The 25,177-nt window shown below is 50.5% G+C and overlaps 2 protein-coding genes across 2 annotated transcripts in view; one reads left to right on the top strand and one right to left on the bottom strand.

Moving 5' to 3' along the window:
- The window catches only part of Acan (aggrecan), a 58,326-nt gene extending 50,220 nt beyond the window's left edge, over window positions 1-8,106 (top strand). The window contains exons 15-20 of the mRNA XM_057756155.1: window positions 1,536-1,649; window positions 4,477-4,635; window positions 5,171-5,253; window positions 6,098-6,242; window positions 7,040-7,222; window positions 7,640-8,106. Coding sequence (XP_057612138.1) covers window positions 1,536-1,649; window positions 4,477-4,635; window positions 5,171-5,253; window positions 6,098-6,242; window positions 7,040-7,222; window positions 7,640-7,716 — 761 coding nt within the window. The 3' untranslated portion in view covers window positions 7,717-8,106. The remainder of the gene's footprint in view (window positions 1-1,535; window positions 1,650-4,476; window positions 4,636-5,170; window positions 5,254-6,097; window positions 6,243-7,039; window positions 7,223-7,639) is intronic.
- Window positions 8,107-9,932: 1,826 nt separating this feature from the next.
- Window positions 9,933-25,177, bottom strand: Hapln3 (hyaluronan and proteoglycan link protein 3). The gene is made up of 5 exons (XM_057756372.1): window positions 24,815-25,177; window positions 15,069-15,250; window positions 12,828-13,196; window positions 10,947-11,249; window positions 9,933-10,216 (listed from the first exon to the last, which is right to left on the bottom strand). The coding sequence occupies exons 2-5, from the start codon at window positions 15,190-15,192 to the stop codon at window positions 9,933-9,935; spliced, it is 1,080 nt and encodes a 359-aa protein (XP_057612355.1). The 5' UTR covers window positions 15,193-15,250; window positions 24,815-25,177.

Genomic DNA, 25,177 nt, shown 5'->3' with positions numbered 1-25,177 from the left:
GGAGAAGAGGAGCAACATGGGTTGAACAACGTACCTAAGAACTAGGGATTCTTGGGCCACAGATGGCATAGACTTGGCCAAGACAGTTCAGAGGCTGAAGATCTAGAGGCAGGTGCATTGACCACCCTAGCACAGGACTAACAAAGGTCTAGATTGCTATTATAGGCAGCAAGACTTAAGTCCTTGGATGAGTTAAAGTCTTTCTCTGAAGTCAAAGATCTGCTAATCCCGAGGAGACCATCCATCAGCAGCCCGTTGGATCCTGAATCTCAAGTAAACATAATTGCATGTACCAAGAATTAGCCTCTTCCAGGTGGAGATGTAGCCCAGCTGACAGAGTGCATGCCTGGAAAAATGTTCAAAGCCCTGGGTTGGATCACCAGCATCACGTAAACCTGACGCGACGACGCACCTACAATTTCAGAACTCAGGAAGTGGAGACCAGAGATTCAGAAGTTCAAGGTCACCCTTCAGAATACAAGTTCAAGGCCAGCTCCAAAGTTACCTTATGAAAACAACAATCTGGAGAGTTTCAATTCTCACTTTGACTTGCTGTTGATAAGTTGAGGCAAAGGTCAAGGATTTACAAATCTGAGTCTCGCAAAGAATGCCTTAGAGCCTAGAGCCGAAAGAGCAGAAGGGGAGAAGAGCAGCTGAGGCAGAGGGGTCTGGGCACCTGACTGAAGCGCAGGCTGGTGATGGATCTGCATCCACTAACTGAGCATCTAGCCAGCCACTCACTGAGCCAGCTTCCCTTGCTGGCTTCCCTTGGCCAGGATGGGTGCCCATCTAGAACTTACAACTCACTGAAGAGGCCCACCTTTGGAGGCTTTGAGCTGGAAGGAGGTCGCAGGGGAAATGTTGGATGGGGTTTTATTCTCTAGCCCACAAGAAGGACTCTGGTTTCATTTTCATGAATACCCTTGAATCTTCCTGAAAACAAAGACACTATTTACAACCCTGAAAATCTAATGAGTCTCCTGCAAAAATCTCATATGGCCATTTCTTCAGGGCTCTGTACTCTTCAGACCACTTCTAGATGACGCTTTCTAGAACACGGGTTTGCTCTCCTTTATCTCACAACTATAGAGGAAGAAGCCAGGAGATGCAAGACTTCTCACCAAGCTTTAAGAACGTCACTTCCAACTTCTTTGCCTACCACTGTGTCCAGCTTCTCAAAATATTCATGGGAGAAGGTATCGTGGAGGAGCTCCATTCTCGGCCTTAAAAAAGGCATTTGGCCACAGAAGTACCAGGTCTCTCCAACCTGAAAAACTAGTTCCAAGGCTCCAAGTTTACCCATCAAGAATCCCAAACATCCAAAGAAAACTGTCGGGATCGTTGGTTCAGCAGTCCAAGATGGCGGCCGCGGCAGCAGCGGAGGCGGCAGCAGCAGCAGCAGCAACAGTTCTCAGGAAATCCAGCCAGGCCCCTCCCAGCCTCTGGAGAGCAGCAGGGCTGGCCACTCATACTAAAGCCTTGGTGCTTGTGAATTGCCAGCAGAGGTCCTAATGGTGGCCCTTGGTTTCTTGCAGACATTGATGAGTGCCTCTCAAGCCCTTGTCTGAATGGAGCCACCTGCGTGGATGCCATCGACAATTTCACATGCTTATGCCTTCCCAGCTACGGAGGGGACCTGTGTGAGATCGGTAGGGCCTTCTCGGCTTCAGCTAACGTTACTAACGGCTGCACTCACTCCTCCTTCCTCACCCTCCTCTCTAACCACAGATTCCAGGCCTGGACTGGAGCCCCCAGGTCTGCCCGGAGCGCCATTCTGGGGGGTACAGCTGAGAAGTATGTCCCCCAATTTTCATCGATTGTTCTTGCTCTTTCTCCTTTGGGAACCCGCCTCTGAAATGTTGGCTGATCTGACCGCAGGAGAGACGTACACTTTGGAAACCGGGGCTCAGGGAGCCGGGCACACACTAACCTTTTCCAGGGCTTGCCATCTTGCTGATGTGACCACAGAGCTCAGTGCATGCGTCCCCACTAGGACAACACAGCTGATTCTGTGCATCGGTCATGAAGAAAAGGATGAGTAGGAGCAGTGGGTTCTCGCTGTACTGGTGGCCATGGATCTTTTCAGCACGTTCGTGGGCACTGTCTACTTTGTTGTGTTCTCTGTGGAACTTTCATGTCCTTTCCGTGTCCCTGGGGAGCCACAACGCTGTGCTAACCGAGCTGTCTTCCTCCTCTTCTCTTGGCATGGGTGATCTACCTGAGAGGACTGTGTCACCAGTATGCTCCAATCATGCATGAACAGGGACCGTGCATGCCATCCTCTCTCTGTCACACTGTGCCAGCTGCCCTCTGAATGCTACCCTGGCCCACACTCCCTTTCTTGCTCCCTTGCACACAGCAAAAGGCTAGTCCACAGAGCAGTCTCATTGCGAGGCACAGGAGCTGAGTTTCCTCGCATGGGTCTTGCCAACACCTCTGCTCTGCACCAGTGGGCCAGGGGTCCGAGGCAGAACCCGACTGACCCTCAGCATTCTCACCGATGGTGCATATGGGCTCCTGTCAGCCCCTCAGGTTTCAAGCCTTCCCAACTCAGAAAAAGAGGTCTGAGGCTTCAGGATGCTGGTAGCAATGACTGGAAGTATACAAGGGCTCAGAACCCTTTTCAGTGAACTCTTGTTAGAGAAACTTCCAGAAAGTAGCAGGCACTCCTGGGAAATCTCCCTTTGAGTCTGAACAGTATGGGGAAGTAACAAGAATTGCTCATTCTTTGGCAGCATTGACCAGGGTACATGCTGATGGGGGCACTGAAGGTTTCTGTAGTAAGAGGCTGGGACATTCATCTTCCCTGCGGCCTCTTGCCTTCTCTCATACACCCCCAAGAAGTCAGGTGCATGGGGTCTCAGCTAGGCGAAAATAGAAAGCACAAGGATTTCCCCTCCAGGATGCCACAGGTGAGAAAGATCTGGAACATCCACACACAACAGCTCGAGAACTCCTCTTAGAAAGGGAGACTGTTGCAACATCCTGATAGAGCAGGAAAGTGGTCCCAGAGCCACCCAACTAAGCCCCAGGCCCGAGTGCCCAGCAAGGCAAGGCTCGGTTGCAACCTGGAATGCAATGTCCCATGGGATCTTATGCCTTGTCTCTGGTGTCACCACTTTGTCCCGCCTCTTGGGAAGTCTGTCTTATCCTCACAGCCTCCACTGGCGTGGTCCTCCCCAGCCAGGCCCAGCTCCTACCCTCTCTGAGCCTACCTGCCCAGTTTAGTCCTCAGGTTCTGAAGTGGCCCCGGGCCTGGTGCACAGACCCAGGGATGGTGCCTTGGTCTCAGTGCCGAGCATCCTGAGGCTTCCTTGACCTCTTTCCAGACCTTTATCTCCTCTCTTGTGGAGGGCACTGGAAGCCAGAGGGCCCTCTCCCTCCTGGCCTTTACTCTGCTTCTTTCTTCTCTAGCTGCTGGCCTTTCATTCCTCTTTTCACTTCCGAGCCTTCCAAGCCCCCCTTAGCCCAAGGAAGACTCCGTCCCCTCAGGGAAATTCCCCCGCCCTTCCTAGACCAGCCAAACTATTGAAGCCACCTGGCTGGGAAGCTGCCACACATCCTGAAATATCTCTGGCAACTCCCCAGGGTCCTCCCATCCACACGGAGGTTCTAGGCAGAGAAATGCAAAAAGAAAAATGTAAGCTTCCCTCTGTCCAGAGCTCCATTGATGGTTGTTTAGCTACTGGCTCTCACAGAGGAGAGGGAGTCCTGGTTGGAGGCTTCTTTCCAGCCCTGAGGTACAAACCCTTCCACCAGGGCTGAGCTACCCTCATCCCCATGCTGCCACCAAAGGCAGTTAGCTCACAATCCCCTCTCCCAGGCTTGATGAGCTGGTTCCAACATGTCTGTGCCCCCCTCCCCCGTCCCTGAAGACTATTCCAAAACTCCAAACTAGGGCCCCCTCCAGCACACAGCACCTGCTTCTCCTTTCTTGGCTGCCACTAAAATGTGAGACAAAAATAAAAGGCAGGGCCCCTGGGTCACAGACCAACCTCCAATTGGCATGTAGCTCTTTAAGAGGAAGACATGGTGTGTTCTGCTAGAGCCAGCTCAGGGACTTTGGGCAGAAACACTTGTCTAGCATGCAGAAGGCCCCGGCTTCATCCCAGCAATGCATATGATAATTAGAATTAAAGTAATAATAACAATGGCAGCCAGCTCAGATCCAAAGGTTTGGGTTTTGGGGGCCCAAAGAAGAGTGAGCTTTGGGCCCCCAAGAGATTTATTCCTGGGGTCAGGGTGCTACATCAGGGAAAGAAAAGATCTCTTTCCAGGTGGCATGTCTGTGGAGGCTCCCAAGAGTCAGATGTTACTGGCATCCTACCCAAGCCTCTGTCTCACTGGGCCTATTGCCCACCTCCAGGGCACAGCCTTTCAGCTGGACTGAACATAGAAGTCCGTGCCACAAGACCGGCAGTGAGCACACACCCCGCTGGCCTTGCCTCCTCTTCATGTCCCTGACCTGTGTTACAGACCAGGAACAATGCGAGGAGGGATGGACCAAATTCCAGGGCCACTGTTACCGCCACTTCCCTGACCGTGAGACCTGGGTGGATGCCGAGAGACGGTGTCGAGAGCAGCAGTCACATCTGAGCAGCATTGTCACGCCGGAGGAACAGGAGTTTGTCAACAGTGAGTGTGGCAGGGGCTAAGGGAAGCAGCGGTGAGAACAGAGGGCCTTCTGGGTCAGAAATGAGCAGACTGGGGATTGAGGTCATAGTTCGGTGGACAGTACTTACCTTGCATGTACAAGGTCCAGTGCTACAGGAAAGGGGGGGGTAAGGAAAAAAGGGACATAGGAAAGGGGGTGCAGATTGGATGCATTGCAGGGCAGAGAGCTGAAAGAAGAGGGTCAAATGCTCCCACAGTTCCCTCGGAGAAGGTACAGATCCCTGGAAACAGCAGCCCCAGCTGACCCAGGACAGATCCTGCCAGAGATAGCCCAGGCTAACCCTGTAGCTATCACCTGCCCTTGCCAGCCCGAGGAGGTGTCCTAACATATACCACAAACAGGCATGTCCTGAGACCCTTGCAGGGTCCTCAGAAGCCAGTGGCAGGCGCCTAGGAGCCACTTGCTTCCTTCTGCCACACTCTTCCCTTTCTATGAGTTCCAGTCCCCGGACCTCCCAGGGCAACATCAGGTGCGAACCTATCTTCCCTTTTCCAGAAAATGCTCAAGACTACCAGTGGATAGGTCTGAATGACAGGACCATCGAAGGGGACTTCCGCTGGTCTGACGGACACTCCCTGGTGAGTTGCCAGAGAATATGAAGTGGGATAAAGACCCCCAAGAACAGCCTGCATTCAAGTCTCCTGCAAACTCACTGAGCAGGGGCCTGGCAGGCGGGAACTCTGTAGGAAGGGATTGTATCTCTTTCCTCTCTGCCTCTGGAGAGCAGCCTGGGGCTGGGTGGACTTGGTGAGGGAAGTCCTGCGATGTGAGAAGGAGCCATAAGGAAATGAAAAAAAACTGACAGCAAGCCACCATGAAGGATAGATGACATTTAAGAGAGTTTCCTCGTAGAAAAAAGACAAGATCTCCTGGGTATATTGGGAACATGGGGACCTTGGGAGAGGGTTGAAGGGGAGGGGAGAAGCAGGGAGGGGAGCAGAGAAAAATGTAGATCTCAATTTAAAAAATCAATAAAAGAATAAATAAAAAAACAAAGAGTTTCCTTATGTGCAAAGGTCTAGTGTCTACTCAAGGTATAAAATATAGAGATCAAATGGACAGAATAGGCAGTCAGCTACAGGTCAGTGAAGAGGGTCTTGAAAAGGGTCTTACAAGTCAGAAATGAGCAGACTGAGAATTGCTCACCAGGGAATCCTGAATCCTTGGCGGTTATGAGCTCCTAAAATGATCAGAGTCAGGCAATGTAACCAGTTCCCTAACCTGGGACCCATAGCATCTAGGATGATCCTGATCAGATAATCAGATAGATTCCCAGCACCCTTTGCTACTGCCTTACAACCAAGATGTTGGGTGAAAGAAAAAGAGGAACAGGGGAGGGAACTGATCGGGAAGGAAGTGGGGGTCAAGCTGAGCCACACCTCTTCTGTCTGCCCCTTACCGCTTTGCCTCTCCTGCCCTCAGCAATTTGAGAAGTGGCGTCCCAACCAGCCTGACAACTTCTTTGCCACTGGAGAGGACTGTGTCGTGATGATCTGGCATGAGAAGGGCGAATGGAACGATGTCCCCTGCAATTACCAGCTGCCCTTCACATGTAAAAAGGGCACCGGTAAGAAGGGATTGGGAGGAGGTCCCCGGAGGGCAAGAAGCCCTTCAGCTGCAAGAGGGAGCCCCTTGCCTTGTGACCTGGGGGTAGTTCTCTTGTCTCCTGACTTCCGGAGGCTAACAGAGCATCCTCAAGAAGCTTGTGGGTGCTGATGCGAGGGCCTCTCTCGGTACCAGCATCACAGAGCCAATGGCAAGAACAAGCTGACTCCTGGAAACCTTTCACGGGGGACAAAGAGAGGGTGACAGTCATGGGCTAGAGGACAGGATCTCTCTGATGTCAGCGACAGAAAGTCATCCATAATGGCCCCTGGGTGGACTACCCTTTCTTTGGGGCTCCAAAATATGCTAGTCACAGAATCAGAGTTGCCAGGCCTGGAGTCTTCAACTTTAAGGCCGTGGGTATCACAATGCTTAAAGGGGCCCAGCCTCCTGCTCCTATCCATAGCCTGTGTCCCCAGGTCTCCTTTGGGCCCCACTTTCTGGCTTTGTACATTTTCATAAAGAAGCGAGAGATGTCTCACCAGAAGGTCCTTTTTCCCCACCTTAATCCCTCCTTTTTATAATCTCATCATTGTTCAAAACCACCTTTCTATTCCCTTTCTGCCTCCCAGTGCCACAGAGGAATGTTAGAACTGAATGCCTGCATCTCCTCCCCTCCCCCACCTCTCCCACCACACCCAGTAGTCCAGGCTCAGCACTAAGAAGAACAGTCTGATCCCTTCTTCATTATGCCTTGGGTTGTGGGCTAACCACAGACGACTTCATGAGACCCCTTCCTAAAAGGCATTTGTCCCTCAGTGGCCTGTGGAGACCCCCCAGTGGTGGAGAACGCCAGGACCCTCGGGCAGAAGAAGGACCGGTATGAGATCAGCTCGCTGGTGCGGTACCAGTGTACAGAGGGCTTTGTCCAGCGTCATGTGCCCACCATCCGATGCCAGCCCAGTGGGCACTGGGAAGAACCTCGAATCACCTGCACAGACCGTGAGCATTGTCCCCCTGGTCCCTCACCTGGCCCAGAGTCAGACTCCACCAACAGAGCCTTCTCCCTTTTCCCAGAGCAAAGTGGTAGCTGGCACTGTCCTGGAGTCTGTGCCATGCTAGGTAGGGGTTAGGCCAGGCAGAGAAGATATTGGGGGTCTACTTCATTAAAAAAAAAAAAAATCAGTCCCTCCCACAGGGAAGGTTCTTGTTCCCTGAAAGGAGATAAGAAACCTGTGCCTAAGGAAGGTAGATGAAAAATCTACCCCAGGGGAACAGGATGGGGCAGCTTTGGGGTGCATTTCTAAGCTCACCATCCACAGGGCAGGCACCTGCAGACAGGGGGGGACTAGGAGAGTCTGAGCTCTGCCCTGCTTCTTCTCCGCTCACTGTTAATTCTCCACCTCCCCTTGACTGCAGCCACTACCTATAAGCGCAGGCTACAGAAGCGGAGCTCGAGACCCACACAGAGGAGCCGCCCCAGCATGGCCCACTGAGAAGAGCTTCCAGGATGTGCCCCCAGGATGCTGAGCCCAGCGGCCATCCAGGCTGACCACGCATCCCAGCCAGATGGTGTCTTCTTGTCGCTTTTTGTCATTAAAGAAGGAAAAATAAAAATACCCCACATTGTGTGTGCCCCGACTCCCCACATCACCCAAGCTACATCTAATTTGTTCCCTCCTCGTGCACCCCCCCCCAAAAAAAAATGCCAAAGCAAATTTACTGTAACCCATGGACTGAGTTTAGAGACATTTCTTTGATCTCCCACCGTGCCTTTCCAGGGACCAGTGCAGGGACAGGGTGAGAAGGGATGGGGTTAAATTAAATAAAGAAGATTATTTTTTTGTTTCCTGACTTTACCCAAGAGAAGTGCAATGGTTGGTTATTTCACCTCCAGGAGAAGCTAGGGAGGCAGGAGGAGAAGCTGGAAGGAGGCAGGGCAGGGGCGGGGGGGAGTATGGTGGCCTCAGAGCATGAAGGACTCAGAAGAGACTGACTACAGCTTAACGCATTGGACAAAAGGAACCGAGGTCTGTGCCATCGATGAGGAAAGGAGCCTAGGCAGGGGACAGGCTGGCCAAGGGGAAATGAGGTGGCCTTACCCTCTAGAGTCCCTCTTCTACTGACCACCCTAGCAGGTGTCATTCCTCGGCTGGACTAGGTAGGGGCACTTCCTTCCCAGGGGTGCTCCACCGTCCCCTTCCCTCTCCCTATCCCGGGACGGTGCAGGCACCAGTGTTCCGTGCACCTATTTATATTTTTTGAAAACTAAAGATTATGATAATTATAATAAAGACATTGGAAGAGATCTATTTCCTTTCTTCTCCGTTTTTAAGAGTTCATTTTATTTCGTAGGTAAGCAGAAGGTGACCGGGATCTGGAACCTCCGTGGGGTCATGCTCTGATCCCAAATGGCCCCACCGTGGCATGAGTCCTGGGTGTTCAGTCACTTCTGTTCACCTCATTCTGACCGGAGGGACACTATGTTTGATGGGCCCTCTGCGCCTGTGTGTGTGCGCGTGCGTGCGTGCATGTGTGTGGGTAAATACAGCATGCCTGTGTGAACACGTGTGACCTGTTTGTGTATGGATGCCTGAGTGTGCCTGTCCACCTGTGCCATACAGTGGTTTGGAGGGCAGGTTTGCAAGGGGGCACACTAGGAACGTAAGAGAAGGTGTGCTGGTACAGGAGTTCTGAAAGTTCAAGGCCAGCCTGGGATCCTGTCCCCAAACAAAAGAATGATTCGAGACACTTGGTGGCATAGCCTGTAATCGCAGCTACTTGAAGGGCAGAGACAGCCTGAGTAAGTTGGTGAGACCCTGTCTCACAGTAAAGGGTAAAAGAGGGCTGGGGATGTAGCTCAGTGGGAGAGCGCTTGACTAGCAGAAGCAAGGCCCTGGGTTCAACCTTCATTACCAAAAGGGGATGATATATCCCCTGAAGGGCTGTGATAACACACCCCGAGTTTCTGACCCACTCGCTGGAGTGAGACTGAGGAACCTGGATTTCTAGCAAATTCCCAGACTGCTCGTCTGGTGTGAGGGTACACATCTGTGGCCTCAGCACCAGGAAGGCCATCCTCAACTATACAGAGAGGTCAAGACCAGTTTGGGTTACGTGAGACTGTCTCATCCCTCTCCTTCCCCCAGAACAAAGCTGGCTGAAGGGCTGGAGAGATGGCTCGGGGTTAACAGGGCTTGCTACTCTTGCAGCGCATTCACGCCAGGTGGCTTCCAAAAACCCATACTTCTAATGTCAGGGGAGTCAATGCACTAGTGTGTGCGCGCTTTTAGAAAAGTAAAAGAAAAACTGAACATCTGATTGGTTTTTTTGTTTTGTTTTTCTGTTTGTTTTGTTTTGTTGAGTTTGTTTGTTTTTTAGTGGAGGAGGGTTGAGACAGGGTTTCTCTGTAGCTTTGGAGCCTGTCCTGGAACTAACTCTTGTAGACCAGGCTGGCATTGAACTCACAGCACTTGGGAGGCAGAGGCAGGTGGATCTCAGTGAGTTCGAGGCCAGCCTGGTCTACAAAGTGAGTTCCAGGACAGCTAGGACTGTTACATAGAGAAACCCTGTCTCGAGAAGCAAAACAAAATATTTAAGTTGGAAAGTATAAAAATAATACAAGCAATGCCCCAGCCAGCCCCCAAGAGGCAAGGTGGACCCTTGTGTCAGGAAGTGTGGGGGGGGGACGAACGCACAGCTGGTCACTCTGCTAACGCTGGCGGTAACAGTAGACACCATAGCGGGAGTGCGGGTCTGGGAAGCCGAATGTCCGTACTCCCGGCTCGGGGGGCCCACAGTTGGGGCGTGGGTGAACTATGGGGTAGCGGGCACTTCCATCCGCCAGCCAGCCAGCATCACAGCGATCCAGGCCACGGAACTTCCAAGCAGCAAAGAGCTGGCCCACCGTAGCAATCTGTGTGCCGTCTTCCCGGCAGGCCTCCCTGGCCTCTGGCAGTGTTAACTTCTCAGGGTGCTCCAGGTAGTACACCCACCCTGCGGGAAAGCGAGGCACTTGAGTGCTATTCAGCAGAGGAGGTGGCAGTGCCTGCCACAGGCAGGGAGGAATTGCTCTATGGGGGTCTTATTGGATCCTCATCCCATCATTTCTGTACTCCCCAGCTGCACTCTGAGTGGGCACCTATCTAGACTGGAATAGCCGCTTACCCTATGAGCATCTGTACATGCCAGTAGACACTTTTAAGTAGCTGAGGATGACCTTCCACCTGAACTGATCCTCCTGCCTCCACCTCCCAAGTGCTGAGATTACGCTACAATGCCCAGTTCAAGAGTTGCTGGGGATGGAAGCCTTGCCTTGTCCACTAGGCAAGAACTCAACCAACTGAGCTGCATCCCAGCCCTGCTGGACACGTCTAAGTATTTCTGATATGATAACACATTTCTGTTTTCATTTATCTGTCAATGAATCATAAGCCTGGTGTTTGGGGAAAGACATGGTTTGTCTGTGCTGATCCGCAGTGTAGTACATGACAGACACTCAGAAGATGTCTGATAAATTAATAACCAGAGGCAGCCATGAAGCAAGAGCAAAATGGCAAGAACTGGTAAAGACATTGCCTCCGGAACTGCCAACATTTCAGACCTAGGGCCAAGAGGCAGGCAGAGAAGGGCAGAAGGTTCTGGAAGTTTCACACATGAAGAGGCCCTCCCTCAGATTCCAGACGACCGTCAAGTGGACAGGTCTATGCTGGGCCATCCCACTCACCCTTGAGGGCAGCAGCGAAGCAGAACACATCATAGCGATGCAGGCGGCGGTGGCGCTGGCCGTAGCTGCGAACACCTGGCGCCAAGTCGAGGCCTCCGCAAGGGTGCCGGGGCAGCGCTATAGGGTACTGGACAGAGGCGTCCTGCAGCCAGCCGGCGTTGCACCAGTCCAGGCCCTCCTCCCAGGCACGGAAGAGCTGCTCAAAGGAAGCCACCACAGCGTCCTGCTCCTGGCAAGCCTGTTGGGCCTCGTGGAAATTGAGCTGGTAGCGCCCTTCGGGGGACTGGTAGGGGAAAACCACGCCTAGAAAGGAAGGGCGGGCTCAGAGGGGTCAGAAGGAGGAGGCCCGAGCTCCCCACTACACTGGGATCCAAAACACACGGACGTAGCTGCACACGTCCTCAGATAGCTCAGCAAACGTCCCACCTTCTGTCCAAGGACTAAGTACCAAGCCAGACTTCTTAATGCAGAAATTTCTTAATAAAACAAAAGAAGATGGGTATGGTGGCTCATGTCGACAATCCCAGCGCTCAGAAGTTTACTATGAGTTTAAAGTCATTCTGGGATACAGCGTAAGACACCCCTAGAAACTGCAGGAAAAAGGATGGTGAAGGGCCCATAGGTCCTGAGGCGAGGGGCACCCTGGGGCAGGAGGCCTCCTTCCTGGTGGCCTCCCTAACAAGGCTACGTGGTCCTCTCAAAAGCAGGGTGTGGTGGTTCACACCTGTAATCCCAGCACTCAGGAGACTGAGACAAGAGGATTACCATGAGCTCAAGACCAATGTGGCCTACAGAGTGAGCTCTTGTCTCAGAAAACAAAAGCACGAATAAAATCCATGGTATCATGCTTGTTTGATTTTTTTTTTTTTTTTTTTTTGATTTTTCGAGACAGGGTTTCTTAGCTTTTTGGTTCCTATCCTGGAACTACCTCTTGTAGTCCAGGGTGGCCTCGAACTCACAGAGATCTGCCTGCCTCTGCCTCCCGAGTGCTGGGATTAAAGGCGTGCACCACCACCGCCCAGCTGCCTGTTTGAAATTTTCTTATAAAAAGTTGAGGGGTTTATTTTATATAAATTTTATCTTATAATAAGTTGACGGTTCATTTTGTTGTTGTGAGCTGGGTTTAAACCTAGGACTTCATTCACACTAGATACCATTCTACAACTGAGGCACATCCCCAGCCCAGTTTCCAGGGGTTTTTGTTTGTTTTTGAGACAGGGTTTCTCTGTAGTAGTTTGGGGCCTGTCCTGAAACTAGCTCTTGTAGACCAGGCTGGCTTCGAACTCACAGAGATCCACCTGCCTTTGCCTCTAGAATGCTGGGATTAAAGGCGTGTGCCACCACCGCCCAGCTAAGACCCTGGGTTCTTATCCCCACCACAGACACACACACATACAATTTCATACTTAAATATGAAAACCTAACAGCAATCAGCCTGCATTCTGAATTGGCATCCTAACTAGTCTGAATTAAATGGCTCCTTTACAAAGGATGGGGTTCAGCAGTGTGCCCCAGGCTCTACCAGTCCCTACTGTCACCCACTGGCCCTGATGACTAACCCTGCAAGAACCTCAGTTCTGGCTCCCATTTCCCTCTTTCTGAACAGGACTGAATGGGAAGGGACAGGAGGCAGTGGCTTCTGGAAGTTGCTTCCTGGGTTTGAACACCGTGTCTGCCACCTATCAGGAATAGACCCTTACATAAGTTACTTGATCTCTCTTAGTTTCCTCATCTGGAAAACAAGAGCCATGATACTAGCATTTCCTTTTAGGGTTGTTTTGAGACTTAGAGGTGCTTACCTGTGTCAAGTATAAAGGTCTATGCCTTCTCTGGGTCCTCTCCCCCTCCCTCGGGTCCCAGTGGCATCTGTCAGGGCCTCACCCCGAAGCTCCAGCTCTACCAGGCCACTCTCGTCCTCGAGCCCATCAATGACCTCGCAGCGGTAGCGCCCAGAGTCCTCCAACCGCAGGTCCCTGAGCTCCAGCGAGACTTCCTGCTGTGTGTCCTGCCGCAGTTGTACGCGCCCTTGGTAGCCCCCGAAGGAGCGGTGCCTCGGCCCAATGGCCACCAGCACATCCTGCTCAGGGGACCCGTTCTCTGACATCCTCCACCACTTCACACGCACATGTCTCGGGGAGGCCAGGGCCGGCTCATAGTGGTAGTGGCAGGGCAGGGTCACAGTGGCTCCTCGGTGACTGAACAGGGACTTCTCAGTTGTCTCCACCACCAGCTTCACTCCATTGAAAAGACCTGGGGGAAGGTGGGTCACAGATGCGACAATGGTCTCGCAAGGACCACCCATTCCCTCATCCCAAGGCCCTCCAGACTCGCCTGTTGCAAAAAGAGCCACTCTGCCCCACCCCTCCAAGTACCTGCTGCTCTTCTCTTCCACATGCCCGCTACCCAGACCTTGTGCCTACTTCCACTGAGTTGTGTATAACCTGAGACCAGCATGGGCTACATGTGGTGAAACTCTGTCTCAAAAAAAGAAGAGAGGTACCCTCAGTTCCTTGAATTTGTACTGGCCTTGCCATCTGCGTGCTGCTTGGATGAAAAGTGGAAATGACTGTCCCACCATGTGCCATTATATGGCCCGTTCTAAGGCTCACACCAAAGCGCTGAGCCACAGGGCTCAATTAGTGGGTGTGCCGGTAAGCAGCCATGTTTGGGGCTATTTGTTCTGCACCAAAAGCTAATTGACAAGTGTTGGGACCATTTGGAGTCCTGGCCTCCAGCTGCTCTTCCCTGCTAGAGATCTTTACTTTCCTTCTGATTTGAGTTACTGAAAGCTGTGTCAAAGTTGTTTACCAGCTCTGCTTCACGAGCACGGGTTGCCTTGGCCTTGAGGATCAGAGGATGAGGTTTTCACCTGTTGGCCCACCTGACTGTTGGGTGTATAAGCCTCTGTGGTGCTATTAAATAAAAGGCTTCTTACCAGTGACTAGAGGTCCATGTCCCTGTCTCTCTGTCTCTGTCTCTATGTGTCTTTGTATGTTTTAACCTTCAGCCCCTTGCCCGAAGCAGACAGGCGGTGTGCGCTGCAACAAGCTAAGCATGGTGATCACAGCTCTTGGGAGGTGGAGGCAGGAGAGTCAAGACCTCAAGGCTTTCTTCAGCTACACAGAAACTTTGAGGCCAGCATAGGATGCTTGGCGTGTGGCTCAGTTAGAATAGTGTTTGTTTAACATGCACAAACCCTGGCTTTCGTCCCCAATAGTGTATTCAAAACAGGTGTAAAAGGGCACCCGTAATCCCAGCACTCCAGGTTCAGGGTCAGTTGGATCAAAAGTTCATGGCCATCCCTAGCTATATCAAGTTTGATGGCAGCAAAGGCTGCTTGAAGTCATCAAAGAGAGAGAGAGAGAGAGAGAGAGAGAGAGAGAGAGAGAGAGAGAGAGAGAGAGAGAGAGAGAAAGAGAGAGAAAGAAAGGAAGGAAGAAAGGAGAAGCAAACAAATCTAAAGAAATTGATTTTGAAAGCTAGCTGCTATAATAGCCAACAAGAACTTTGCCAAGGGACAAGACAGTCACTGTGAGCGCCCTCCCTCAAGTGTTCCTGCATCCCCTTCATTCTACTGTGGCCTCCAAAGAGCACAGCACACCCTCTCTTCCACAGTCTGGGCCAACTGTCAACCAGGGCTCCTCCAAAAGACCCAGCTATCCCGACCGAGGCAGGAGACTGTCAGAGCTCAGGGTTCAAATGGCAGAACTTCCTAAGCAACAGAACTAGGCTGACAAGATGGAGTTCACTGCAGGGCACAGTGACCACGATCTCAAAAGTCCCCTGAGGTCACCCAGCACGAAAGAGGTACAACTGATACTCAGGCTCACATCTCTGGGATTCCAAAGTCTCTTCTGCAGGGATCCCAGGGGTAGTGGCACTTGGGCTGGATCTTAAAGACCTAGCTCTATTCTAGGAATGAGGGCCAGCCCAAGAGAACTTGGTCCCACGTCTATGGTATCAGCAAACTCAGTGTTTAAACCATGTCCTCTCATCTTAGAAGCAAGGCCAATCTACCCTTGGAGGCCCAGACTGGGAAGATCCTCCTGTCTGTATTCCAGCCTGAAATATGTATATGTATATGACAGCAAGAGCCAGGAGACAGGCCTAGGAGCCACCGACCTTCCCCGTAGCCATTGCTCAGGGTCCTGCCGTGCGGGCCATGGGAATAGTAGAAGCCATTGTAGAATGGCAGTCCCAAGACGCAGGAAAGTGACAGCAGCAAGCCAAGGAACAGCAGGCCCATCTGGGCCAGGATGGCGGCAGTGCCTAGGTGTCTTGGACGAGGCTGAGCCCTCCGGCAACTGCAGGGAGAAAGAAAACAAGTCAATTACAGAAGCCCACGACAGGGGTCTGGGACACCTCCATTAGCACCCTCTAACACACTCGCTCAACAGCACATCTCAGAACAGCCCCGTGGGCCAGGGGCTGTCCTCAGAGTGCAGCAGGCAGCAAGAACAAGCTAGAAGAGGTGTCCCCTTCGTAGGGGAGAAATGCATCCATGGGCAACAGGCACTGAGAACTCCCAAGCAGTTTGAATTTCAAAGGCCGTGAACAGCACCGGTTCAAGGAAAACAGAGGAGACTAGAACAGAACATTCCAGGGCGGGTTTCATAGTAACAGTGAGTTTGGACCACCATGGAACTTGTTTCAACACACAAGTGTCTGTGTGGGGAGGACAATGACAATGTGACATCTTTAAGACAAAAGCAAGGTCAAAAAGCATTTGAGGAATAAGGTAGCTCAGTGGTAAAGATGCTGCCTGCACAACCTGAGTTCAACCACTGGAAAAGAACCAACTTCATAATGTTGTCTAGCCTTAACGTGTGCACTGTGGCGTGTGTATGTACACACACACACATGTATAAATATCCTTTTATGAAGTGAGTTTTGCTGGACAGTAGTGGTGCATGCCTTTAATCCTAGCACTTGGGAGGCAGAGACAGGTGGATCTCTGTGAGTTTGAGGCCAGCCTGATCTACAGAGCTAGTTCCAGGACAGACACCAAAGCTCCAGAGAAACCCTGTCTCGAAAAAAACAAAAAATAAATAAATAAAGTGAATTTTGGGGATGGGGTGGGGTGTTATTTTGAAGAGTTTCATGTAGTGAGCTCGCCACAGAGAATGGTCTTGAACTCTTGATCTAACTGCCTCTACCTCAAAAACTCTCAGCAGTCAAAGTATGATATTTTAATATATTTTAAAAAACAAAATGAACAAACTATAGCCCACAGGCCAGCTGCCTCTTGAGTGCCTACTGTTGGGGAATATTATTTTCAGGTGTGTTGCTTTTGTTTATGTTGCATTTGTTTAACTCTGTGAAGCTGTGAGTCTTTGCCTGTCTAAAACACGTGATGATCTAATAAAGTGCTGAACGGCCAATAGCGAGGCAGGAGCCAGGAGAGGCGGGGCTGGCAGGCAGAGAGAATAAATAGCAGGAGAAAAGAGAGCAAGAGCAGCAGCAAGAGAATGAGGAGCAACGAGAGAGTCAGGGGGAGAGGACATAGGGATCAGTCACCTAGGCACCCAGCCAGTCACGGGGAAAGAAGAAAAATACAGAGAAATAAGATAACTTTTCCAGAGGGAAAAGTAGTCAGGATAATATAAGTTAAGAAAAGCTGGCAAGAAATAGCCCAAGCTAAGGTCAGGCATTTATAATCAAGAAAAGCCTCTATGTGAGATTTATTTGGGAGGTTGGTGGTGGGCCCCCAAAAGGCCAAAAGAGTAAAACATTCCACAACCTACCAACATGGGAATGGCCCCCCAAATTGCTATTTGTGCACACCTATAATCCCAGCACTGGGGAGGTGGAAGCAGGAGGCTCAAGATCACATATGAAATTTGAGGCCAGCCTGGGCTACAAAAGACCCTGTCTAAAGATGGGAATTCCTAGACCAGTCCTCATAGGGCACAGGTACCACAGGGTACAGAGGCCAGGGACAGGCATGAGGGATGCTCTCCACTTGTTCCCATGTGTCCCCAGGTCCACTGTCACCATAGATCCATCCCTGTGGGTCACTTGTCACAACTCAGCCTTCTGACTTCCAGCTGGGTTTAGTCAGTGGGAAGCACTAACAAGATGCAGAAGACAGTATTCCCCGCCCTCCGTGCTGGTTGCAGGATCACAGCCTCTGGGCAGCCTTCTACTTCTGTTTTATCCCTATCATCCTAGCTCTCTAGAAGTGATCCCTTGATTAAAATCTCCTTGCTGCAACCATCTGGACTGAACTCTGCTTTCTGCCCAGCCCCTGACTGACGTGGGAGAAGGAGGGGGGTGAGCGGTCAGCAAGGACTCTGAACGCCTTGGGAGGAGGGGAACCTGGATACCCACTCTCTGATAATTGCAGATGAAAGTTTCAAGTAGATGAGCTCCTGGCTCAGACTCATGTTTTAGAAGCAGGCGGGAGGCAAGTGGGAGGCAGGCTTTGGTGCAGCAAGACCAGGGTGCCCACAGGCCTTTGCAAATAGAACTGTGATTACTGCAGAGGAATGTGGGAGGATGCTCAGGGTATCATTTGTGACAAAGCAAAGCACACAATTGCCACAATGATTACAAACATGTGGCCTTATGAGGATGTCTGTGTACAAGACCGGAGGAGGCAAGGGCAAAGGAAGGGAGGGAGAGAGAGGAAAGGAAGAGAGTAGGGAGAAAGGGAAAAGAAAAGAGGGCGAGAATATGCAGAACAGATACTGGCCTGTGAGGGTGACCAGACTCTGGAGGGAACATTCTTGTTTGCAGAACAATTAGTCCTTGCTGGAAAGGGGAATGGATGCAGAGGGAGCCGAAGTTTGGACTCACTCTCTTCCTCGATGTATTTGTAGAAACTCTGAGGTCTAAACTAAGTTACTGTGCTAGGCACCAGAGCCAGGACAGAGCCTTGGTGACGCCGATCAGGAACCAGGAGATCCTTGTTCAAAACCATCTCCATGGCAGCCATCCCTCAGGACTCGTGGGCAGCGTTCCACAGGATCCTCAGGGGTCCCACTAGCCAAGACACTCTGACATAAAGTGGCACCACATTGCCATGTCCCCTCTCCATATTCCCCTGCTACTCATCTCTAGGCCTCTTCTATCTAATTCTGTATAGTAACTGTTATATTGTGTTGTTCAGGGGCTAGCAACAAAGAAAAGTCTATATTTTCGTCTGCTCGACTAACAACCATCTGTGGTTGGTTTTAACGTACTGCTTGCTGCAGCTGCACGGAAGCCCACTGCTCGCCACTGTGAGTCTGAGCTGTCCGCAGCTGTGATGTGGAGATCATGACCCTCACCTGGTTTATGTCTCCCCAGTAGGTCCCTGTTTGCTCCTACAGTGACAGGATTCTAGATACAGGCCAAACTGCACAGGAACAGAAAAAGTCCGTGCGGTGTCTAGGCCTGTGGTGAGAACTACCAGAGGGGCCATACAGTGATGTTCTTTCTCCAATCCGCTTGTTCCATAGCAGCCAAATGCACAGAACTTGGGTCCACAGCCCCCCTCCAACATGGAATCCTTTATGGCCCAGGAACAAGCACCCTTGCACTTAAACCATCACACGCTGAGTAGTTGTGAACATAGCTCAGTCTCGCTGTGTTGAGGTCCTCCCTCACTTCACACTGTCACACTTCAAGTGTGACATGACCTCATAAGCTGTGCATATAAATTCTTGGTCCCCGTCGGGTGGTGATGTTTTAGCAGGTTGCAGAACGCAGTCCAAACACGAAATTGTAAAATTTCCTGGAAGAATTATGAGACTTGGGGGTTTGTTGTGTCACGCGTGTGCAGTTGTCCTTGGAGACCAGAGGACGTGTTAGATCTCCGACAGTTGGAGTTACAGGCGGTGGTGAACCATCCAACATGAGTGCTGGGAACTGAACTCAGGACCTCTAGAAGAACAGAAAGTGCTCTTGGTGGCTGAGCCCTCTCTCTCGCCCTGTACCTTTTTGTTTTTTAAATGTGATTGCATGGTTCTCAAACATGAACTGTACAGATGACCATGTAATATCTCAGTGTCAAAAGGTTAGACACACCTGTGCAGGTCTTAGAGGGAGTGAGATTGCGGAGCATGAGTACTGGGGACTCGATCCAAGGCCTCATGCATGCTAAGCAAGCACGGTGTTCCTGCTTTACAAAGAAGAAAGTCAATGCAAATACCGCCCAAGGTCACCCTGCTTGGACGGTCAGTTGGAATTTGAACCCCGACCAGCTCCAGAGCCTGGAGTCACCATGAAAATTGCAATGAGAAGATTGTGGGGAGCACACAAGTGCCTGCTGTAGAGGTCTCCCTAAAACTCATTTCCTTTCCCTTCTGTTAGACTTCAACTTGGAAATCAAGAGGGACACAGGCTGAAGCATCAGCAGCTTGTGAATATAGATAAAGCTGGGTGGCCCAGAGCCACCTCCCCACAGACCACCCTGGCCTCTTAGAGCTGAGACCGGTGCTCCCAGGTAGGAAGTCAGCCTGCAGATGCGGGTGCTTCTGCCACACAGCGTCCTTTGTATCCAAAAAAAAAAAAAAAAAAAAAGTGCATTGTTGCAAAATTATACACTAAAAAATTACAGGGTTAGAGGAAAATAGAGCGTGAGACTTCAGCACCCCAGTGCTAAAAGGAACAAAGGCAGTCCTGGTCAAAACCACCCACAAACATGGCCTGATACCACACACCTGTAATCCCAGTCCTAAGGAGGAGAGGGAGTTCCAGGCCGGCCCCAGGCTACACCGAGGAAGCCTGTCTTTCAAAATAAGCAAAGCCAGGAATGGAGATGCAGGCTTACAATGGGAGGTGGAGGCCACGAGGATCAGGAGTTCAAGATCACCCTCAGCTCCATAGCACACAGTTTCAGGCAATCCTGAACGACATCACATCTGGTCTTGAGAGATAAAGCAAAGCAAAAACCACTCATTCTCTCCCAACTCAGGGACAGAGGGCAGGTCCTCCTTCCGTGGAGCAAGTGTTTCCTCTTTGTTGATGGAACGCCTTGGAGTGTACTGACATCGCAAAGAGCCAGTTCGGTTTCCAGCACCCACAGGGTGGCTTACAACGATCTGTAACTCCAGTTCCAGGGAATCCAACACCTTTTTCTGGCACATGGGGTACACACAGATACATGCAAGCAAAACACCCATGCACCTAAAATAAATAGAGCTCTCAAAAGAAGGGAGTGGGTGGGGAGAAGGAGAGAAGGAGGAACTGAGCTTGCCAAAATGAGCAGTATGACCAGGGCTGGGATGTCATTCCAGAATGGACCATTTTGCCTGACATGCCAATGCCCTAGATTATATTCCCCTCTTCTATATTTTGCTTTTTAATTCAGGACTGTCTTGGCATATCTTCCTCTTATTCCTGGTTTTATTAGAAGGCTTCCAGTGCTAAACTCCCTTGAACCAATCACCAGGGTCCACTACCCTCACCCTCGGTCAGTATCCTTGAGTTGGGATGGTGGAAGTTGGTTTGGGAATCCAGATTAGCAAGAATTCTGAAAGACCGCCATGTTTTTGCTTCCATCTTGTGCTTCCCACAAGAGCCTGGGTATAGACGGAGACAGTTTGTTTCCCGACTTCTCAGACCCAAATAATCACACAGAAGTTATATTAATTAAAACACTGCTTGGCCAATTAGCTCAGGATTCTTATTAACTAACCTTTACATCTTAAATTAACCCATTTCTATCATTCTGTCTATCACCATGAGACTGTGGCTCACCAGATAAAGTTCCAGCGTGCCCATCTCCTTTAGCAGCTACAGTCTCCCTGACTCTGCCCACTCTCTCTATCACTGTTTGGATCCCACCTGGCTTCACTCTGCTAAGCCATTGGCCAAAATAGCTTTATTCATCAACCAATAAAGTAATACATATACAGAAGGACATCCCACATCATCTCCCCTTTCCTGTCTAATTAAAAAGAAAGACTTTCACATAGTAAAATTATATATACAAAACAGTTATCAAGCAAGAATTATAGTTACGATATTTTTGTGAGTCTAAAGTTTTATATTTATCTTTTATCATAACCAAGAAAAACTATAATTATAACTATCTAGTCTTCAACTCCATCAAAGACCCCAGGAGAATATATTACTTAAGTAAACAGGAAGTACATTGAAAGCAACTTCCAAAACTCCAGAATTGACAGAGACATCTCACTGCCTGGACAGTCACCCAAAGTTCTTCTGTAACATTAGGGCATCCATCGTCAGCCTACAGGCCCATAGTATCCAGCAGACTTTTCCATGAAGCAGGAAATTTGAAAGACTGTTTCGCTGCTATTGGCAGTTTGCCAGTCACTTTCTTCTATACCCTGCAGAATGTCTGGCAGACTCTTTCATGAAGCAGGAACCCTGAAGGACTGTCTCACCTTTAGGCAAATTCAGCAGTCATTTTTCTGTGGGTCCTGCATGTACAGTTTATACAGCATACTGTCAGCAGTTCAGGTAAGAGCAGTTTCTTGCCCAAATGGCTAGCCTTGTCACATTGAAGGCAAATTCCATGACGAGTTTCTTCAATGCCCATCAACCTCTCTGAAGTAATTGGTGCTGTCAGAAGCAGACATTTCTCACTGTCAAGAAAAGTCTAACTTCGTAAAACATTTTAAATGCCATTTTGTAGGTCTTTGCAAGGTTTGAAGAATACCTATCCATCTGAAATCTATCTCTGTACATCTGGAAAAACCTAACTAACGTGACTACAAGCTTGGCTATCATAGGGCTATCTATTAACCTGTATTTTTTAATTATATATTACATTTCTAAGTGAGCTGCACAAAGAACAGAAATATAACAAAATTGGCCTTAAATTTGTATCAATAAACCAAGATCCATACCATAGCACCTGGGTAGTGAGGCACACCTGTGGGTTTGCTGAATGAAGTTAGGTGCTTTCTGTCGGCCTTCATCAGAATTCATGTAAGAAACTGCTCCTCAAAAGTCAAATCTCCAGACACTCACGCACTGGTGAAAACTACTGCCAAGTCAATGCGATTCTCCATTACACCGACCTTGTTTCCCCCACAGAGTATGAGTTCCCAAGGTTGGGACCCTGGCAACACTCACAATCTCCAGCCTGGGCCCCAGTTTTTCAATGAACTTCTACATCTAGCACCTTCTACAGCTCTCCCAAGGGGCCTCACATCGTACTTAGCAAGGAGAATTTTATTCTCTCCATTTGATCCACAAGTGAACAGAGACACAGAGACACTACTACCCAAAGACCACACAGCCAGGAAATGACAGAGGTGGGATTCTTTATAGCTGATGTGAATTGTGGCCTGTCCTTCAACTGTCCATATGTCTTCCCGGCTACTGCTACAGTAGCGTTGAAATCATCATCCCTATTGTACAGACAAGAAAACTGAGGCTCGGTAGTGCTAAGTAGATGCATGCCTAAGGTCACCCTTAGGAAGACCAAAGAGCTGAGATCTGACCTCATTTCCTCAACAAATATTCGCCATGCATCCACCAAGGTAGGCGGAGTTCTAAGCAGTAGGGATTCAAAACACAACGCCCCTGGGCTTCCCAATCTGCCAGCGGTGATGGCAGGCACAGACGTGACTGCGAATGATAGCGGAAGATGGAGCAAGAGCACAGGCGCTTACTTATTTACTTTCAGAATAGGGCCTCACATAGCCCAGGCTGGCCTTGAACTCTTCACGTGACTGAGGGTAACCTTGAACTCCTGATCCTCCCACCTCCACCTCCCTAGTGCTGGGATTACAGGTCTGTGCCACCATGGCCAGTTTATGGGGTGCTTGGGATAAAGTCCGGGACTTTGTTGAATGCTGGGCAAGCACTCTACCAACTGAGCCATACTCTGAGCCCTGGGTGCCCCTTGACCCTAGGTCAGGAAGACTGTTGAAAAGATGGGAGGCTTGAGGATCCTGGGAGAAGAATGTGAGCTGCAGAGAGAGCCAACAGCAGGAAGATTTAGAGGTCAAAGGGGCTGGAGACCCAGGGGCATCAGGAAGCAATGCCCATGTGGTGGCCACAGGCCCTGTCACACACTCCTTTGGATTTTTTAAGAAGGAAGCCATGAAGAATCGTCAGAAGGGGCATGAACCTGATTTACAGTTCTAAGAGGGTGACTCTGGAGCACTTGTGACCTCCAATCAAATGTGCTTCATCAAAACCCTCCCACACCAGACACAGAAACAGCCTCTCTCCAGCCCTTCTTACCTCAGCTGTCCAGAGCACCCAGCTCCACTTATGTCTGACTTTATTAGCACTATGCAAATGAGGGGTTTATGCTAGCCCTGCAGAGGTGTGGCCTTCCACCAGTGAGGTGCCACAAAGAATGAAAGAAGTTAGCAAATGAAGATGCAATAACCAACCACACGATAGGGGAGAATTCATTAAACCAAAAGATACAAGTTAGATTAACTGGCTTTGAACCCAGGTTCTAAAACCGTCTGGGTGACCATGGGCAAGTCATCGGGCCTCTTGGCACACCAACCCTCAACCCTCAACCTTCTGAGCAAACTAAAACTTAGAGGCTGTAGACAAGTGTGGCCCCAACGTGCTAAGGTTAACCAAACAGCAGAAGTCTGGGTGGGAGTCCAAAGCCAGTCTCAGCCCCTCCTTCACTAAGCACTCCTTTATTACTAATGCACCTCGGCTCTATACCATCCTAGCTCAGCCATCAGCCCCAAAGAGACTGGCTGTTTGATTCTGTTCTGTTCATTTCCAACCTGTCTGTCCCTGAACAAATGCCCAAGCCTCTGTCTCTTTGTTCATAAAAGGGTCCACACGGCAGAGCACTGTCTGATGGACACAAACCCTCAAACAAGGTCAGCACCTGGGCTACTGTTAGCAGGGGGCAATCTTCCTCCTTTCTCAACAACCAGAAGAAAAACAAACACCCTTAGCTTCTCTTCACAGTTGAGGAAAAGTATACCACCCCAGACTTTATCTCTGACTAAATGTGAGGTTTAGAGGATATCCGGACGTCTTGATCACCAGTCCTCTGCTTTTCCTGAGCACCGCTGGCTGAGAAAGGTTCAAGGAGAACAAAATTAAACCGAGTCCTGACGGCGAAGGGACAAGGCGCCAGCCACCTCTACCACAGTCACGCGGCAACTGAGCCATTGATAAGTATTAGCCCCCTAGAAACCAGCAGAGGGCAGGATTGCCCCCGCCCCATACACCAAGTTAGTTCAGGAAGGAATTTAACATCAATGCCCCGGTTATAATCACTCTTTATCAAGTCTTTGAAATTCTGCCATCACCATCCAGGTTCTAGCGGAGGCAATAGAGGGGCGTTTTCCACAGGCATTCCAGGCCTCTGGTGCAAGTCGCTGAGGGAGGCTGGGTGTCTCGGGCAGTCACCCCTCTCTCAGAGGGCAGAGGCGTTCCCTGGGTCAGTGCTGGAGGCCCTTTACCGGCGCCTCTCCTTCCTGGCCTCCTCCCTGGGAGAAGCCAGCTTGCATCCAGGGTTTGCCTCGGTGCACTCCTGTTCCTTAGGACAGGCGCTCCAGGTGCTCGCCAGGACAAACCTATGTTCAGAGTGGACTAAAGGGTATCCTCCGCCCATTCCCACGCAGGCTGTACCCAGTTCCTACTCCCTCCTCCCGCCAGGATCTCTGGTGGCACCCGCTACATCCCACAGAAGCCCGGAACAGAGTAGCGACCTAGAGACAGTGGGAGCGAAGCAGGCGACAAATCTCAGTATCCCGGGGATCGCTGAAGTTTTACCTCTTGGTAACTCCCCAAAAGGGTCGCGTGCAAGTCAGCCCGTAGGGCTGATCACATAACAAATGAGCCCCTCAGTCTCCAGTTCCCTCCGTCCCCTGTCTCCTATCCCCACCCTTCCCGGCAACCGCGGGGTCCCCTAAGGTGAGAAAGGAGAAACTTGCATGCACAGAGACCCGGAACACAGCCACCCCAGCCACGTGTACCGTCCCCAGCAGGCTCTTCGAGGACTCAAACGCTTGGGGCCACTGCGATACGCTGAGGCCACGGGTTGTCCAGGTCTGAAGTAGGAGAAGAATCTGGGATCCTGAATGGCCCCAAAGGAAGCTGCTTTCAACAAACCTTGCGCTCCCGGAGGGCCAACCCCTTAAAGGTACACAGCCCCTTTCTCTCTCAAAGACCTGGCCTCCTGGGAGTCCAGACCCCAAATCAGCTGCAGGCTGATTGCGTTATGGAGACTCACGCGTTGGGGGAAGAATTCAAAAGGGGGTGGCAGAGAAGTGTTTGTAGAAGTGGGAGGTCCCATTAAAATGCCCAGGCTTCTAAAACAAAAAACCTTCAGCACTCTG

Source organism: Chionomys nivalis, chromosome 23 (assembly GCF_950005125.1).
Source record: "Chionomys nivalis chromosome 23, mChiNiv1.1, whole genome shotgun sequence".
In the NCBI taxonomy this organism is placed as follows: Eukaryota; Metazoa; Chordata; class Mammalia; order Rodentia; family Cricetidae; genus Chionomys; species Chionomys nivalis.
Note: the sequence above shows the minus strand (reverse complement) of the source record. Positions and strands in the feature narration are given on the sequence as shown.

Excerpts from the sequence above, each read along its gene's own strand:
- Hapln3 (XM_057756372.1), bottom strand. The coding sequence starts at position 15,192 with ATGGGCCTGCTGTTCCTTGGCTTGCTGCTGTCACTTTCCTGCGTCTTG. Across the intron at positions 11,250-12,827 it reads GGTAGAGCTGGAGCTTCGGG|GCGTGGTTTTCCCCTACCAG; the intron begins GTGAGGCCCTGA and ends CTTCCTTTCTAG. Across the intron at positions 10,217-10,946 it reads CTTCGCTGCTGCCCTCAAGG|GGTGGGTGTACTACCTGGAG; the intron begins GTGAGTGGGATG and ends GCTTTCCCGCAG.